The 18655-nt window shown below is 52.2% G+C and overlaps 2 protein-coding genes across 2 annotated transcripts; both read right to left on the bottom strand.

Moving 5' to 3' along the window:
* Positions 1 to 472: 472 nt before the first annotated feature.
* On the bottom strand, positions 473 to 12858 carry kcnq3 (potassium voltage-gated channel, KQT-like subfamily, member 3). Its single transcript, XM_088395797.1, has 15 exons — positions 12572 to 12858; positions 11573 to 11991; positions 4517 to 4607; positions 4324 to 4450; positions 4082 to 4254; positions 3843 to 4010; positions 3656 to 3766; positions 3383 to 3478; positions 3217 to 3311; positions 2855 to 3057; positions 2682 to 2784; positions 2467 to 2598; positions 2269 to 2364; positions 2101 to 2188; positions 473 to 1902 (listed from the first exon to the last, which is right to left on the bottom strand). The coding sequence occupies exons 2-15, from the start codon at positions 11869 to 11871 to the stop codon at positions 1273 to 1275; spliced, it is 2412 nt and encodes an 803-aa protein (XP_088251923.1). The 5' UTR covers positions 11872 to 11991; positions 12572 to 12858; the 3' UTR covers positions 473 to 1272.
* A 951-nt stretch (positions 12859 to 13809) lies between these two features.
* dnaaf11 (dynein axonemal assembly factor 11) lies at positions 13810 to 18365 on the bottom strand. The gene is made up of 12 exons (XM_088395589.1): positions 18095 to 18365; positions 17622 to 17789; positions 17450 to 17527; positions 16814 to 16986; positions 16586 to 16746; positions 16331 to 16465; positions 15722 to 15799; positions 15594 to 15659; positions 15436 to 15505; positions 15186 to 15281; positions 15028 to 15119; positions 13810 to 14216 (listed from the first exon to the last, which is right to left on the bottom strand). The coding sequence occupies exons 1-12, from the start codon at positions 18102 to 18104 to the stop codon at positions 14033 to 14035; spliced, it is 1311 nt and encodes a 436-aa protein (XP_088251715.1). The 5' UTR covers positions 18105 to 18365; the 3' UTR covers positions 13810 to 14032.
* Between the last annotated feature and the right edge of the window lie 290 nt (positions 18366 to 18655).

Below are 18655 nucleotides of genomic sequence, written 5' to 3'. Positions count from 1 at the left end.
ACGGTAGCTCATGCTAACTGATCAGCCCGATGCAGTAAAAAGAAAAGTCGCATAATGTAAATAAATCAAAAAATAAATCATCACGACAAAAGTGTGTGCATGTGTGTGTGCGTGCGCACTGCAAAGCTGCATTATGAAACATAAAAACATTGGCAGAGATCAATTCCTGTTACGTTCATCAAACTTGATAACTTATTTGAAATAATTTACGATTATTACGATGACGAAGGCTACCGAGTGAGGACCCGCCTCTGACTTCCCACCAATGTCGTTGGCACCCAAAGTGTGTCGCCGGTCGCATGACAAGACGACACACTAAAAAGGCGTGAAAGTCTTTTAGAAAATACTTTTTCATCATTAGAAAATCTCCACAAAATATTAAATTTCACTGATTTTTTTGTGTTTTGCGTGTTGCTTCTGATGGCTTTTTGTCGTAGCGACGTCCCACCGGGATCAATCAAAAGTCGTAAAATAAAATAAAACTAATTTGTATTTTGGCACGTTGGACATCACATGGACTAACACTCGGAAGCTGTCAATCACTCTGCCCACTTATCGGCGTGACAAACTGTCAACAAAACACACGCACCCATGTGAAACTTTTGGTTGAGTATGGCCACTAGATGGCGCTCTAGCATGCATGCATGCAAACTAAAGTGTCGTGGTGTACATATGTGTTATGTACATGCGTGACGTGGAGATATGTGTTGTGCGCATCTGCGAAGCAGTCACAGCTTCTTTGCCATTTTGCAATGCCACAGCCTTCATCAAAAATGACTTCAAGTGGGATTCATAGCAGTGGAAGCAAGCTAATCAAGGCATTTTGGACCAAGTGCCATGAATACTTTGCGGAGGCGCCGTCTGTACATGTGGTGTACATACAGGACTGGTCAGGTCAGGTCAGGTCAGGTCAGGTCAGGTCAGGTCAGGTCAGGTCAGGTCAGGTCAGGTCAGGTCAGGTAGTATGTGTGACATGTGCGAAGGTGTTGCTTTTTGAACGGCACAGCAGGCGTGACGTCATCCGGCATCCGCGCCAGTCACCGTGCTTCACATGCAGCGACGTAAAGCTGCCTTCTCCACAGTCCCACCCGTGTCGTGACATCATCACCGATGACATCACTGGATACTACAGTTGCAAAATATTTTCCCGGGAATTCTCGGGAGAAAATGTCGCAACATTGTCGACACGGCGGCCGACATCCTCGGAAGGCTTCGAGTGCGGAGGCGTGGTTTGGATTAAAGGTTTTGAGTTCGCGGGCGCCGCCTCCCCGCTCAGGGTGGCGTACTCCACACATCGTCACCCAGCCCTTCGCCCGTGGAAGAGAGGGGCAGCGCCCCCCCACTGGGAGTAAAGGGGTCCGTGTCCGTGTCCGTCTCGCCCTCCGCCAGGTAGACTGGTCTGGGTCGGGTCCGGTCACCCTCCTTGGCCCGGTCACCGGTCCCACGGCCTCCCTCCCCGGCCACCTCCTCGCCGTGGCGCTCGCTGCTGGTGAAGCTGAAGCCGCTGGGCGAGTGATCCAGCTCCTCGTGGTTCATCGACAGCAGCGACAGCGGCGACTCGCCACCGCCGGGTCCCCCCGTGGTCCTGCCGCACCCCCCCGACAAGTCCTGCAGAGAGCTGATAGGCAGCACGGTGGGGCGCGCCGTGTACACGGGCTCTCGGGGCCGAGCGCACCCGCCTCCCCTGCCGGCAGGTCCCGCCTCGACGGCGGCCGGGTAACGCAGCCTTTGCGAAAAACCCTCGCCGGAGTTGGGGACGAACCGGTGGGCATCTCCACCTGCCAGGGGGTGTGGGGGCTCCATGGTCATGTGGGCAGCGCCTGCCGAATCCACGTGCAGGTGCTCACTGCGCTGGATGTGCATGTCCACCAGGAAGTCCAACTTCTTCTCCATGTCCTCCACCTGAAGCAATATTGAGGATGAAATCAAGACCTGTCACCACGTTGAGACCAGCGGCGTGTGTCCTGTACTCAGGCGCCTCATTGCTCTCTCGTGTCTGACTTTGTGAGGCACATAACTATCTTGAAAAAGTCGCCACGCGTAGCAGCACTAAGCGGCACCACTTAGCTCTCCTGGGAGAGGAGTTGAATGGTTGCTCACCTGCCGCTCCACACGCACAAATCTCGCCATCATGCTCTGGTCCTCGGTTCCTGCCACAGGAGGGCCTTTGGACAAGAAGGACTCGTGCCTGCAAGGCACACAACACGTTCACCTTTGACCTTGCAGTGGTGTTGTGATGGCAAAATCGAGGTTGGGGAGGGGGCCTACCTGGGCGACTGGCCGCTGGCGTAATTGGAGGGAGGCTTGACAGGTTTCTTGGGCTTGGGGGTAAGGGGGGCTCCGGGTGCCAGAATCATATCGATCCTGAAAGAAGACCACCACGAAGGAGCCTGCTCAGTGGGCGCTTGATTTGAAACGCATTGTTGGCGCCATTGCTGAAGTCTGCACCCAAGAGCTTTTGCTCACCTGGTCTGGAGGTACTTGATCCTGCAGAGCATGTCCAGATGTCCGGCCGAGTACTGCTCGATCACATCCTTGACGTCGTAAGGCCGCAGCGTCTCCTTGAAGCGTTTCTTGTTGAGCAGGAAAGTCATGATCCTGCCGGGCGTGCCCACAACATGGCTCAGCGCCCTCGCTCCACAACACGCAAAGGAAGGAAAAGCAGCGGCGGACACGCCAACCTGACGGCCCTGATGGCCAGCTTGAGCGTGGGGATGGACTCCTCCAACAGGATGTCGGGCGGGAAGCCGCGCACCTCCAGGACCGCCTCCCCAAGCGCCGCATCTACAGCAGCGTTCGGTTCCCGTCAGCGGCGCTCAACTTTGTCGAGTGGCTGCACTTGGCTTCGACGTACCTTCGGAGCTCTGGCGCAGCGTGGCTGCCCGCATGCGGAAGGCGGTACGGAAGCGTTCGCGATTGCTGAACCCGGCCGGCTTGGACGGGCTCTCCTCCAGCGCTTCGGCCGCCATCTTCTTACTCGCCGCCACCGCTGCCACCGCCATGGCCGGTCGTGCGTTGGGCAGGCGCACGCGCTCCATCAGCGTCATCTTCTGGTTGCTGGAGCACATGCATGCCCGTCGTCATGGTTACAAACCAGACTATAGGTTGATTATGTTTTAGAAGCACAGTAAGTGTAAATGTTTTGTTTGATATTTGTGTGTGTGTGTGTGTGTGCGTGTGTGTATGTGTGTGTGGCGTGAGCGTAATGCAAGTCACCTGAAGCAAGGGAGTGAGATGATGGTCTCGTAGAACCGCCAGGTGGCAATGAGGTCTTCCCTGATTGGATTGGTGGAATAGTAGCGCCACGCCGACTGCAAAAGACGCAGCGCTAAGTGTGGACCAATCAAATGGCAGCGGCGGTTGGGATCTCCTCCTCTCTCACCTGGATGAGCCCAGCAGCCGGATGGCGTCTTTTCTCAAAGTGCTTCTGTCTGTGCTGCTCCTGGACCTTCAGGGCCAGACCGGAACCCAGGATACCCTGCATCGGCAGTGTGACAGCACAGTGATGTCGTCAACAAGAACGTGGCGTCATCATCATCATCAACGTGACACGGTAAAATCGGCGAGGTATGGTCAACATCAACCATGAAGGTGATATCATCGATGGAACAAAACCACGGCGAGGTGCTGGAGGTCAACAGCGGAGGCTACGCACGGCAGGCAGAGCGAAGAAGGAGACGCCGATCAATGCGAAGGTCCCGGCCAGAAGTCTCCCCGCCCACGTCTTTGGCGTCTTGTCACCGTAGCCGATGGTGGTCAGCGTGATCTGCGGCGAGCGCTGAGATTGGCCGGCCGCTCGCCACGCCGCGGCACGCCTCAGCTCAGGCGAGGTGGTTACCTACCAGCCCCCACCACAGCGCGTCGGCGTACGTGTCAAAGTCCTGAGCGTTGGGCTGCGCGGCGGGGAGGTCCCCCTCGGACGGCGACACGTCGTCTTTCTCCACAAGGTAGACCAGGAAGGATGCCAGGATCAGCGATAGGAACCCGATGTACCAGGCTGTAATCAGCTCCTGCCACACATCGCCGCCAACGTCAATTCATGTGGCTGAGGGACACTCGGGCGACATTTCGGTCACCCCACCTTGCTGTGCGCGTAGATGGCCGAGCCCAGCAGCTTCCAGGTTCCACCTCGCCGGTCCATGCGCAACATGCGCAGGATCTGCAGGAAGCGCAAGCTGCGCAGGGACGTGGCCAGCACGTTGCCTTGGTTACGCACCGCCACCACTGGCACCGAGGCCAACAGAACAAAGATGTCTGAGGGAGACACCGTCTCGGAATCAATCTCAAAACTCGCCTTGGCTTCTTCCCAAGCACGCATCTTACCCAGCATGCAAAGCGGCTTGCGGGCGAACTTGAGCCTGCCTCGCCATCCTTTGTAACGACAGCAACATCCTGCAGCCCAAATGCGCAACGCAAACTCGGCCCCAAAGATGAAAATGGCAAACGTCTCCTGGGAAACGCCAAACACACACATGCTCAGATCTGTGCGTGCGTGTGTGCGTGTGCCAAAGCTTACCAGAACCACCAGCCAATGAGCTGACGTCTTCTCGTGCTCTTTGAAGGTTGTCAACACGGCCAAAATCAAACAGCCCAAGACGATCAGAAATCTACACACGCACACACACACACAATTGAGTTGAACCAAGATCTGTAGGACTAGCCTTTGAGCACTAGGGGGCGGCACACTTCTACGTGTACTGCATGAGGATCAGCAAACCTTGTTTTTGGTTCTTGTTTTTTTGCTGACTCAGCAGAGCAATACTCATACATTTTAGAGGGAAAAAGTAAAGGTGGCTTGAATGAATTGGTTGCTTTTGAGCATTCCGGATTTTGTTTCATGTTTTGTCAATACTAAATATAAAATGCAAACACGAAAAAGTTATGAAAAGGGTAGAAGTGAAAAGAAGAGACTTTTCAATGTCATGCACAGGTCCTTGACATTTTGCCTGTTCAGCAAATGGCCAAGCACTTGCCTTCAAGCGGTTCTTGATCTTCTCAATTAGTTGTTGAGTAATCAATTGTTTTGCCATTCTCAATACATTTATTGTTTAAATTCATTCATGTCTACAACGGTGGCAAGTAAAGTGAAAATTCTCGTTGATGCGGCAAGGTCTCAGCTGTGAACGGGGGTGAGAGGGCAGGTGTGTTACATTTGACGTTGGCGCTCACACACTCGGTCACACCGCTCGCTCAAAGTTCAACGCAAAGGTCGTCTCACTTCTGCGCTTCAGCAGCGAGCGAGCCTCTCGTCTTTTCTGAAGGTCGCCCTTCTGACAAAAGAACAGAGAGAAAGTTCTTGCCGCTCTCGCCATTAATCCGCTCGGCTTCGCAGAGCCCGCGGGAGGCTTCCCTAACCCCCCCCCACCCACGAGGATTCCTAATGAGCAATTTACTGACGAGATCCAAGAAGCGTATTGCAGACGCAGCGAATCGGGAAAGCGCCAGAGAAGCAAAACCTTGACAAAGTTCTCATCAAATGGAGACAACCTGATCAAAGTGTCCTCAAAAGTTGACGCTCACCCTTTTTCGATAAAAAGGCCACAAGAAGCCAAAGTGCACGGCGAGAGCGCCACACCTGTTCTGCGTATTACGATCGGGCTCGTCTTCTCAAACTATTTTGCTGCCATCAAGTGGTAAGCAGTGGAATTACACGCAAACTAACAACTCTGCTGGACTGTGACGCGCCTCGACTTGCACTTGGACCTCCCATCTCAAACCCAAAGCAATGCATCCGCGGGGATTCTTCGTACGGTCACCAAGAAGCTTGAATTTGTCGGAGCAGCTGGGCCACCCAGACCTTTGCGACACGACGTCGGCTCACCGTTTTCTGCTGATAGGTTACTGAGAGGAGGATTAGCCCAGAGAGCGGCGGAGTTCTGACAGGAGCGCTTTCTGTTTTTCCGGTCCGACTGATGTCGAACAAACGAGCGTGATTAGCGGCGCTAATTGCATCCATTAGTGCACGTTAGGGAGTCAGTAGTTAATCGGGCTTGGCGGTGGATAATGAGTTTCCTTGCCAGGTTGCGCCAACGTCCCACGAGAAGAGGCCGCCGGCGGCGGGATCGATCCGCAAAACTTTTATTGTGTCAACTTGGACGTGGAAAGTTTCACCGAAACTCCAAGCGAGCCGGATCGTCTGTTGCGTGGATTATTTGGATTACGTTATTGATTTCTATCACAACCAAGTCGTGCAACTCTTTGATTTGACTCCTTTAAATCAACTCAGTCAAGTGACGGTGGGAACGAGAGACCAAACGTGCGACCAATAACGAGTATGTTAAGCCAAATGCTCCTTTCATCAAATGCGTCCGTCCCGGTTTACGACGTCGTCGGTCCTGCCACTCATAGGGACGAGGCTGCTCTTATCAAATAAACAAGGAGACTCGCATCCCGTTTCCATGGCAACGGGCGCTTCCAACACTCTTCCGGGAAAATCCCCTGGCGGGAGGAAAGCGACCGGTCGTGCCTAGTCTGCCATGTTTCCATGGCAACAGGCTGCCGTCGCACGCTCGCGTCGTGCGGAGTAAACAAACAAACGTGTCTGCCGCCACCTCGTCGCGTCGACGTTTGAGCTATTCCTATGTCATCTCTCCCACGAAGAACATCAGGCCAAAAAATAATAATAATTCCAATGTTCCCGGGGGTTGGAGGCCACTGATCTAACGAATCTAAAATAGAGCAAAGCCGCCAACACCTCAACTCCAGATTGACGTCTCAATGTTTTATTTCCCAGGAGGCGCACGACCGTCGTTCGAGTCGGGCCAGGTAAAGGAGAACGAAGGAACGTGTCCCGTCATGCATTTGACCAAGAGAACATTTCCTTCACAGCACCAGTCCAAGCTCACGCGTACTCTGGGACTCTTCACAGTGACGTGGCGCTGCTGCAGCCAAAAGCGGGCTGAGCAGCAAAGTCTCAGCAAGCTTTTGAGCTGTCACGGCACAGTCAAAGCACGTCGGGGACCCGTCGCAAAATCCACTAGAGGCAAGCAAAAGACGAAAAGGCCTGAGCCCGGATCGGAAGCCACTCATCTGATGTGTCCTCCACGTCAAGTTGAAGGCAAGTTGAAGGACGGCACAAGCGGCGGCTCAGCTGAGGTGCTTGAGCCTAATTAAGGAGTCGGCCCGACGCTAATTAACCCACCGAGGTCATCCGAAGACATTCGCGAGAGAGAGGAAACACTGGCTGATTGGCTCGCCTCCTTCCCAGCAGGACGGACGGACGTCATGCAAAGCTCAACGTACGGCCAACGTGTCCCGCACGTGGAAAGAAGGTAGCGATGATGGGGACCGGTAAGAAAGTATGATGACGTCAATAATAATCTGATGAAGATTTTACCGATAAGGATGAAGATGCTGCTGCTGCTGCTGCTTCCACATTTTTTGATTAGTGGGCATTTTTAGACATGGTTGCTAGGCAACTGAGACTCTGCTGTACACCACTGTGTCATCCTGCCTGCTGTATACACGCACAAACGGGTTACCATGCTAAATTGATGCTGACGCATTCCATGTATGAGCGTCACACGTGCTGTCGTCACATGACGGGGCGATCTTTGACACAGCGGCGTGCTCCAAACCCCGCACGCACCCCGAGCGGGAATCCGGGCAACGAGTCCGGTGGTTGCCGTGGTGACGGATGCGAGCGTGTGAGCCGGGCTGGTGTGCCATCAAAAGAAGGGCCTGACAATTGTTTCTAATTGAACGAAAAGTTGAAGTGACATCATTGCAGTCACTCAGGCACAGGGAAAAAAGTGCTTGTACCATAAAAAAGGGGAACATTGGCGCCTTTGCAAATAAATGCAACTTGTGGTGTCAGCATTCTCCGATAGCTACTGAGCCCTCGCCGTCCCCTGCCCCCCGTCGTGTCCTCTATCGCCCTTCAGAATCCCCCCCACCCACGCCGCAGCGGCGGCGATGTCGATTTGGCCTTAAACAGCAAAACAAGTATGTTAATATCATCCGGGACAACTTTGGGCTCTCACAGGAAGGAAAATCTCTGCTGCTAGGCTGCTAACCTCACAAGAGGCCCATATTGAGGCCTTCCAATGGATATATCCACTTTTGACATAACTTCAAACAATTTGCCATTCAGTCGTTTGGACTGGCAGGCACAAAATGATTCCAATGTCTCTGGGCGCTCACTCGCTCATATCTTGGAAAGGGCACTTGATGGATTGCACCATCAAGATTTTGACGGGGAGGGACGAGGTCTGTCTCCTTTCAAGGCAATGTGTCCGCCTCCCCCGCCGGCCAATCAGAGCGTCCAGGAAGCAGGAAGAGGGCAGGAAGCGGAGGCTATTAGGAGGCCTTTTCTTTTTTCTTTTTCGTTGAACTGAGGGGATGAATAAATGATGAGCGTCGCTCACGCGGGATTGCACAGTCAGCGGCCGGCGACTTGGCGGGGGAGGGGGGCCGGGAAATTCGATGCCCATCGCGCACGCCGAGGACCTTCGTGCGGACGCCAGAAGCGCCCGCGTCCTCGACCCATGACGATTGCGAGCGGTGCAAAACAAACGATGCAAACTCCGCTGCCACCGTCTCTGCCCCTCTTTTTTTTTTTTTTTTCAAATTAGCTTGCAAGGTTTCAGTTCAATATCAAAACCCAATATTGACATCAAAATAAATGGACATGAGACGATTGGACTGACAACGAGTTATCGTCAAAATCAGGGTGAGATGGAGATGAATTAGTGGAAGTTGAAGAGCAAACATCAAAAGACATTCAATTTGTAAATGTTGCACACAAGAATGACAAAGCCTCCTGAAAAAAAATGAAAACTAAGCTAAAACAAAGCAAAGCCCCAAAAACCCTAAAGTGAATCGGAAAAAGCAAAGTCCGAAGCGACTGCAAAGCCAACAAGAGGAGAAATCCCGACGAGTGAACGCAAGCGGCCCATCTAAAGAGCAGATTTCCTTTCTGCAGTTGTAAGATCATCCTCCTCGGGGTCCTGCCAAAGACCCCCCCAACCCCCCACCGGGGTATTGATCGCCCTGTGTGAGTATCAAATTGAGACACTTGAAGGTAGAAAGCGCTTCGTGCGCACGCTCACACGTGACCACCCGAAAAAAAGTTCAACTACGACCGCAGCAGATTGTGGAAATGATTCGGTTAAGAAATGCAACAAACGACTTTTGTTTTTCATTTTAAAAAGATTTGTCATCAAATGAATCCACATGAAATTTTTGGCAGGAAAAGATTTGGGTGTCAACAAAGCAAAATCATTTGAGGTAAAAAGATGGAAGATGACTTCATCAAAGTATTGCACAGCTTGAAATCAAATGATGCGAAACAACAAAAACGCCATTAAAACGAATGAAGTGAAATGATTTGAAAAGAAGTCTCACAAAGATGTGGAAAATAAGATTTGATGTACAAAGAGTTGACATTGTGCAAAATGGTATGCGACGTCTATGTGACGGACGTGAAATGGTTGGGTGTCAAGAGATTTGATGTGAAGTGCAGCGAGGCGTCACGCTCGTTTGTGAAGAGCGCCGCTCATCAGCGACGTCACGTGCTGAGTGCCAATAAAGCTGCTCTTTTGCCTATTGCAATGAATTATCGGAAATTAGAAGCTCGGGATGGCGCTGATTTACGCCGCTCGGATGTCGGCGCCTCCGCCGCGCTCGCTAAAAGCTGAACTGCGATTCACCTTTGATGGGTCACCGTCTTTTGACTGCGCTCCCTTTCCGCAATCCATCATCTGGCGTTGTCGTTAGCCTCCCGCTGACCCGAGTCAGCACAAAAATAAAGCCCCATGTCATGATTGGACGCAAAGCGCCGTTGAAGCACTATTAGCGTGTTTGTTAGTAGGTCGAGTCGGAGGAAAGGTCACGCCGCTTTGGTGGTTACAGCGAGTCCACTTGCTCACTTGTCTACCTCAAGTTGTCCATTTAAAGATTGATCTGATTTTAAGACTCGCACTACAAATCAAAACGAGTCATGTGATAAAGAAGTTGCCCTCAAGCAAGTCTCATCATCTTAGTTGCTCTCAAAGTCACGTGACTCGCTTTCAGTTGAATTTGTCGATCCAAAAATATCGCGTGATTCGACCTCTTCCGAGAGTCGGGCGGCATAGTCCGTTTTAAGCTGCTAACACAACAGCATGGCCGTATTAGCGTACGTCCATGTACGCAGTTAGCCGTTAATTATCAAAATGATTTATACTCAAACTTCATTAGCAGCTCATGCTAACGCTACATGTTGAATTAATAGTACGTCTTCTGGCGTGTTGTTGTCCTAAAGGCAAATGTGCCAGCCCACCTGCCGGAGACACTTCCTGTGCACACATAAGTGCCTTCAAAAAGTGGTCCCGACGGGAACGTAAAAAAAAAGGCTAATTTGGAGAAAAAAGCTAATCGCCTACATCGATCCAAAAATGTCAAACGTGACGACCGGACAGCTGCCGGGCCGGCCATGGCGTCTGTTTAATTTCACTAAGTGTGATTAGCCACCGCTAACGACTCCCGCGTTGGATGAAACGACCGCGACCACAAAGGAGCCGCTTAACAATGCTCTTAAACACCGGCGGTGCCTCCCGACACCCTCGCTCGCTCGCATTGATCCCAAACACACGTGATGGGCACCTGCTCAGAAGGGCGGCCATTTTGGCCACAAAGCCAGCACAAAAAAGCTTTTGACTCAAAGAAAGATGGAGAAATACCTATTGAACGGCCGTCACATATTTTGATAAAAATCATGTGAGTCTTTGATTCCACTACATTTTTTAAAGTACTTCAATGATTTCATCGCTTTTAAAAGCCATGTAACTTCAGGAGTCAATTTTTAGCCTCAAGTCGTCAACAACTTCAAAATGACATCAACTAATTTACATGTCTTGCTTTGACGACGCATTTGATTGAATCGGGTGAGATTTGTAATGAACTAGATCACGCTTGCGCTCACCAGGATGGGATCTGACCGCCATCGAGGCTCAGAACACGTGGCGGCGCAGTGGGAATCATAATTGCCCCGTTGTTCTTGACGAGGTCATAGGTCGGCCGTTTGCTGCCGCGCACGCGCTTCCCAACACGACCCCGTGCCCCCGCCGCACTGTACGACACGTAAAAAGACGAGGTTGAAGTTTTGCGTGCGCCCGCTGTGGCGGCACCACCGATGTCACACGTCGGGTGGCGACAGACGGCGACGGCGCCGCACGTGGGGCGGCCATAGTTGGAAGGACGACTGCCAGACGTACGCTGACGGCTGACTCAGTGTCAGTGACCGAGTGTCATCGTGCCGGCATTTGCCCGTTCGGCCGCTGTTAAATCAGACGCAGAGCGGGCGTGCAATCTTTGACACGTCTTTCACGTTGAAGTCAAAGCAGGCTGCGTCCCGTCACGCCACCTTTCACACGCATCAAAGTCTTCCGCTCACCATCTTTTTTTTGATATTCCAAATGATTTTTATCAGTTATTTTTTCAGCCCCTCGCTATGTAGTGGTCAAGACCCCATTAAGCCCCGGGTGGGAAATAAAAAAACTACCTGAGCCGTCCCTGGTTGGGACTTAATCAAACCCAGACAAAAAAAAAAAAACAGAAAGCGATTATGGACATGTCGGGTGGCGTGACTTACACAAAGGCGTGGTAGAGGAGCGCCCATCCTCGGGGTCTTTCCAGCGCGTCGTAGATGAGGTTTTGGATCCTCCTCTTGCGAGCGTTATTCCTCTTGGCAGGCCGGCTGTAGTTGAGCGGGGTCTTGGCCAGGAGCCCGATGGCCGTGCCCTGTGAGCCCCGCTTGTAGTCCGCCACCACCACCGCCGCCAGCAGGGCGCCATCCTTGTCGTCACCCGCTCCGACTCCACTCTGCCGGTCCGGGGGGTCCTTCTTGTGGTCCTCTGAGCCACTCGCCACGCTCCTGGACCGCAGTCCCATGATCAGTGCTGCTTGCCCGGGTCGGGCCGCATGCCATGGTCCGCTCCGGTCCGGGTGAGCCCGTGCCCTCAACCTGGGGTCATGTAAGGATGCCGGGGGAGGAGGCGCGGGGAGGTGAGGCTGTTGGAAGAGATGCACCGCACAAAACAAACAAAAGTGGCATCAAGTAACGGGCTCAACTTTCAATCAACCGCTTAATTCTTTGACTTGCTCTTACACCTCTGCTGCTATTGTTTTTCTATTCTATTTCTTATTATATATCATATGTTCTCCGGGGATTTGAAAAGCGTTTCGTCAGACAAAAGGCGGACTGGACCCCTGCAAAATAGCAACAATCAAAGAGCAAAAATCTGCGTATAACGGACGGCAAATCGTATTGAATTGAAAATAATAATGGGCAGCGTCACACATTTTTTTTCTATCACCCGAAAATGTAAAATGCTGCGAATGGCGCCAACAAAAAGACAAACAAAAGAATAAAGTGAATAAAGTCCGCAAATATGAGACTCGGCTAGCCGATCGAGGATGTTATGAGCTCTGAGACGAGAGCAACACCTCCAAACGCACGGCAGACAAAGACCTGGAGGCGCGCGTGCACGGATGCGACCCCGCTCACGCACGCGCGGCCGTCAAATGATAAAATCATTTTTGTGGTTGTTGTCATTTTTCTTGGGGGGGGAGGCAAACGAAACAGGCTCACCGGCGTGCATGGTTCGGCTCTTCCTTGCTTCCTTCCTGCCTTCACGGAGCCCGCGCACGAAGAAAGCGCCGCAGCGATTACGGCTCCCCTCGCCAACAACAAAAAGAACACTAACCGGAGGAAGAGGAAGAGAAGGAGGAAGAGGAGCAGCACGAGGAAGAGGAGCAGGGTGGAGACGGAGGCTGGGGAGCAGAACGAGGAAGGAGGGAAGGAAGGAAGGAAGGAAAGCAGGAGAGAGAGAGACGAGCAGCAGCGTGGACGCGGCGTGCGCGTACACGCAGCAACACGGCGCTGCGTGCACGCGCGGGAGCAACCAGAACAGGTACACTTTGTTCACATCACGCGCCCGGCCAGAAGGAAAAGGAGGGCACAGGTGAGCAAAAAAAAAAAGAAGAAAAAAAAAAAACTCTGGACATCCATCATTCCACAATCAATGAAGCTCACATGATTCATCCATCGCTTGATTGATTAGCAGTGATTGGGGGACGAGCTGGATTTATGCACGCGCTTGTACATAAATCACAACGCGGGCACTTGAACGTGACCATGTCCAGTACACGAGAACAAATAAATACTAAACGGACAATTGGGCAGGTTAAAAAGATTTGTGCTGTGCTTGCTTGATGGTATAAATTGGGTTTGAAAATTTTACGGGCCGAATTGGACGAATGAAAACTCCTCGATGAGCAGGAGGGCGCTTCGGAGAACTATCAGTCTGTAAAAATAATTAAGAAACATACATGGGAATTTGGGAAAAATTAAAATAGTGCGAGGTGATAAGTTTGGAAATACATTGTTAACGTTCCAACAGTCTGTAGTGAGTGAGAAATGCTGGGGCCTGCGTCGGCCTTAACGGGATTATGGGACTAAGCGCACGTCTGCTCAGCCCACTTCATTGTCGCCTTCGTGCTAATTAGCAGCAATGAAGATGACGGCTGCAAATGACCAGCGGCGGGACGATTTCGGCCAACCCGACTGGAGGCTCTGCCAGTTCTCTCCAGAGCCACCGTCTCGACTTGTCGGACGAGGGCGCGTGACCTCCCTCCCTTTGGCAAGATGCAAGCAAAAAGTAAGAGGGACACGTCGAAAAGGGAGAAAGAGAGGAAGGCAAAAAGAGAGCATGGTCCCGAGTGGTCCTTCCCGACCCAAGTGCACCTGCTGACTCAGCAATCGAGGATGATTCGTGTCGTCATGGCAACAGACACAAAAGGAATGAACTCCAGACGGGGAGCAGAGGATTAGAAGATGCACATTTTTATTCCACGTTGTTGACCGACATTAAGGCGATCCGAGCAAACGACGGCTTTGATTGACCAGATCTCGAGATGTCATCGAGGACGCTCGCTCTCAAGCACAAAACCAAGTGGGCCAGAGTCATAGATTTTTTTTTTTTTCGCTTCTTCATGAGTTGAGCTTACGAACATCTCAACTTGTTGATCTCGGGCCTGTTCTGTTCTGGCCTTAAATGAGCGGCGGGACCTCGAGGTCGTCCACAAATGCCTCCGAGGGTTCCTCGTCAATGACAGGACCCCGGCCAGAGGTGTCCAACGGCCCTTCGGTGGCGCGCCGGTGTGCCACCACGATGTTGGCGATGTCCACCTTTCCGCCAGCGTCCACTTCCAGCCACTCGGCAACGCCACGGCCCCTGTGGAGTCAACCGGACGCAAACAGATGCTAGGTTGGGCGCTTGCTTAGCTACATGTTGCTCGCTCTTAGGCGGCCGGCCCAGAAGTAGGCCCGAGCCGTGACGGGATGTGTCCAACATGGCTGTGACGTTTGGGGGAGGGGCTACATGAAGACAACGGTTGACAATAGGTGGCATCAGGACGCCCTGAGCTGCCACCGATTCGGAACGCAATTAGCAGTCGCGCGCATCGCTGGACGACATCCCGACCTCGGAGAAGGTTTTGCAGCGCACTGTGTCGGCCTTCACCGACGACTCTAATTGAGTTTGAGGCGGCGGCGAGCGTCGTGAGCGTCTTGCAGACTCCCGCTTAGCGTCAGGGGAGCGTGGCCAGGTCATGGGGCCCATCTTAAGCTCATCTGCTGGCGTGCAGATAAGAGGCAGCGTGCAGATAAGAGGCGGAGCGCACCGAGGCGCTTGTCTGCCGACCCACTGGGGTTATGCTGCCCAACCACCTGACCCGCTAGCGGGGTCGCACCTTCGCGACATCCGGGTGGCTGCGAGGAAATCGGTGGAAACAAACATGGCGCCATCGATCCCGGGGTCAGCCAAAGGCAAGCGCTGTACTCATCAAAAAAACGCCGGTAGTTCAGATGCATGAGAAAGTCGCTCGATTGTCTCGCGCCCTCAACTTTGACCTGTCACACCTGCACAGGCAGGTTTTGTTTGCTGCATCAATACTTTGACCAGCGTACAAACGCATGTGTTTAAAATCAATCTGATGGAATCTTGAAAAGTAGCCAAGCCGAACCTCGCCGTGTGGGACTTTTACCTTTGTTTACTGTCGGCCGAGCTGCGATGGGGGCGGCGGTCGTTTTTGGACGGCCGAGCGGCGCTTTTTGTCACCTCCAGTTCACCTTGAGCCTTCATAGTAAGGCGACGAACGAGAGTCAGAGTGGACCACTCGCATGTGTGTGTATGTGTGCGTACCCTGGGCATGTGGAGCAGCAAGTGTCCTGTGGTCTGCGAGCGCCGGGCCGTCGAGCTGTCGGGCTTGACCTCGGCCGGCAGAACCAGCTGAAATACCTGCACCATCGGGATTTGCCACTTAACAAGCGGCTTAGTCATGACTGGACATTTTTCCACGAATCACCCTCTCCCTGCCCCTCCCTCCCTCCATCAAAGTGGTCCAGTCTACCAACTAGGTCAAAATGAGCGGGCCGACTCGCTCAAAACGTACTTTTCCTTTGACGGTGACTTTGACGTACGTTGGTTGCACGTCCACGTCCATCAGGGAGGTGTCCATGTGCCTGTGGGGGGAGTCAGGAGTTCACGTTTCCAAGCTTGCAATGAAACATTTATCAGGCTCAGTGCTGTCGGGCTGCCAAATGAGCGCACCTGTAGACCGCCAGGTCCAAAATAATCCTCTTGTTGTCGTCATCTTCCGTCAGAGAGAAGTCCAGCCTGCCAAGGCACAAGAGTTCGTCATCGTGTGTGTGTGTGTGTGCGTGCATGTGTGCGCCTACTTGGGCTCATTGACATTTAGAACTCGTCCATCAGCAGTTATCAGAGTCCTCGGGAGCTTGACTTTCTTCTCGTTGCCTCTGCAGGGACACACAACACCGTCGGGTGAGCATGCTAGATGATGTATATGCTCGTGTTGCTGCTGGCTGGCTGAAGATGGCCAAGGTCCTTCACCCCTCGCGAGATGAGTGTTGTACGGCCATCTGTCACTCGCGCACTCAAACTTCAGTCATGAAAATGACAAGAAGGCAGCTGATGTTTCTTGGCCTCGGCTCGCCGCGCCCATTGCTAGCGAGATGGCCAAAGCGTCCGCAAAGGTCAGGGCCGCGGCGAGTGCCTCATGGTCATAACTCGCCGCCAGCGGTCACGTTGACAGCTCGCAAAGTCGTTGCCGAGCTGAGCCGAGTCACTCACCGGACCACAACCCTTTCACAATCACACTGGACATACGAGGGCAGGCAGATCCCACAAGATGGCCGCAGCTAAGGTAAGTGGATGAATATGGCCTTTGCGGAATAGGAAAGCAATTGCGGCCATTTTGCACGCTACTGCCATCTCCTGTCAGCTGAAAATGTCAGTTTTGCTCATGTACTGCTGGTGAGTAGACTCACTTGTCCTTGGCCCTCCGCTTGGCCTCCAGGTGGCGATGAGCCTCCAAGCGGGATTCCGGAGTGAAGGCACACGGCGTGTGCCAGAATTCCTTCTCGCGTCGCTCTTCATCTGACTCATTCTGTGGCTCAGGAGCACTGCGTGCAAACAAACGGAGTGAGGCCCTTTGAGCGGACCGCTTCCCCAGCAATGGAGATCCACCTCGTGAAATTGCGCTGCCCTGCCTTGAAAAAGAGCAATTCCAGTCTCATACCCACCCAGTTGGCGGTTCCTCAGCCTGCTTGGCGTTGGCCTCCTCTTCTTGGGCCTTCTTCCTCAGGTATTGGTCCTCCTGCTCCAGGATGTGCCGCCTCAGCTCCTCCAGGCGCTGATTGGCCAAGATACGCTCCGAGCGCGTCACCTCGGTGCCGTCCAGACACTGGACACAGGCAACTTGCGTGAAAAGCCAACTCTGAACCCAAAGGCAGTTTTGAAACCCTCGTCACCTTGAGCTGGGGCAGGGTGGCGACCACGTACTTGCGGTAGCCTTCAAAGAGCGTGCAGGGGTTGCCCACCAGAAAGAGCTGACGTAGGTGCACGTTTTCTTTCAGGCTCTCCACGCTGCTCAGACGCCCCACAAAGTTGACCGTCAGGTCCAACTTTTGCAGATTCTCGCAGCCTACGCACGCACACGCACTCTTTTAAGGTTTTCAAGGTAGCCACCCTGTTTTTTTTCTTCTCCTAAATGCTGCCACACGTGCACCGCTTCCACGGTACATCTGCATTCCCTGTGCTAAAACAGGGTCCGTCCGTCGACGTGATGAACTTCATCTTCGACTGAGCGGCTATAATGATCTGCAACCCAAAGTGATGCGATGCTGCCATCTACTGGGCTTCGTGGGCCATTACAATGCCTTAGAAAGTTGGCAAGACGCTCTTCCACGCCATAATAAAACGCAATAAATTCGTCAGGTGGCAGTGAACGCTTGCAACAACTGATTGATGGTGTCCTTTTTTTGACATTAGTGTTTTAGTGGCGTTCACAAGAGATCTTATTTTCCCTCATGTACGTGAATTATGTGCCATCGGTCAGCTAGTAAGCACATCATTTTGTGAAGTTTGTGAAGTTTACACAAACGCACCTTGCAGGTTTTCAATGACCTGTATGTTGTTCAAGGCGAGGTTCAAGTATTCCAGCTTCTTTAGGCGGCCCACGTTCTCTGACCGGGATGGATACAGACACACACAAACGCTGACTATTGTTGTAGGGCTTCTACGACACGCACACGAGCAAACCCGAGAGATGGGCCTCACCGATTCGTGGTATGAGGTTGTTCTGCAGGTAAAGGATCTTCAGATCCCTGCACCAGCGCTCGATGTGCTCGATCCTCTCGATGTCCTGCTGGTGCAGAGAGACCTCCTCCAGGGAGAAGATCTCACACTCGTTGTGCTCGGCGCGGCGCCGGATCATGTCTTCTGTGACTATGTGCACGGGTGAGGACTAGTTAGCGGTTAACTAATCAATACGCTAGTTAATAAGCTGGTAATCAGCTTGAAAAGTGTAAGTCAGGCAACAAACTACTTGCTCTTGACTTCGACTGCATTGTAGAGGACTACTCGTCGTCTACTCATTAAATTACTTCGATTTTTTATTTTTTTTTGTAGCTTGCATCATAGCTATAATGCTACTAGTCGGGCAATCATTCACTTTGTCACCAATTAGTTTGTTGAATTAGTTGGTCTGTGTTTGATTAGACGATTTGGTTGAGAGGAAAATGCGCACTTACTGTGAACCATCTTTCGTTTTCGATGTCCGGCGTTGCCATAGAAACCAACGCCGGTGCTGCATTCAGGCACTTTAGGAAACACGAGTATCGACCACGCTTAACATCTTCCAACCTGTTACCTTACACCCAAAAAGCTAGGTGGCTGCGGCTTTTGTTTACAAGTTGCCCCACAATACAAAGAAATATGCTGTTCTATTCTTTCTTGAAACGTTCCACTGACAAATTTTCTTATTTGGGCTTTTACCAGCGCGCATGGAGACAGACAAACGTCACACACGCCACGTTGCTACCGCTCAAGAAACAACAACAAACGCGCTAAATCACTGACGTTTCACTTCTCCATCGTCAAAATGTTTTCCAATTACCTGAGCTGGGCTTTGTTGAAACGTATGATTGCCCAAATTGCACTTACTGAGAGGGAAGGAGATTCTGTGGACTGATCTGCAGAGTTTGTTGGTGTGTTGTATATCTGTACTAGTCAAGTAGATATGACAGCCATATTTGGAAATAGCTCAGTTTGCATAGGATATTGTAGTCCAGACATCGTGTTGTGATTTTTAG

This window comes from Syngnathus floridae, chromosome 14 (assembly GCF_059516105.1).
Source record: "Syngnathus floridae isolate MCC-2025c chromosome 14, RoL_Sflo_1.0, whole genome shotgun sequence".
Taxonomy (NCBI): domain Eukaryota; kingdom Metazoa; phylum Chordata; class Actinopteri; order Syngnathiformes; family Syngnathidae; genus Syngnathus; species Syngnathus floridae.
The sequence above is the reverse complement of the archived record's forward strand: the minus strand, read 5'-3'. Positions and strand labels throughout refer to the sequence as shown.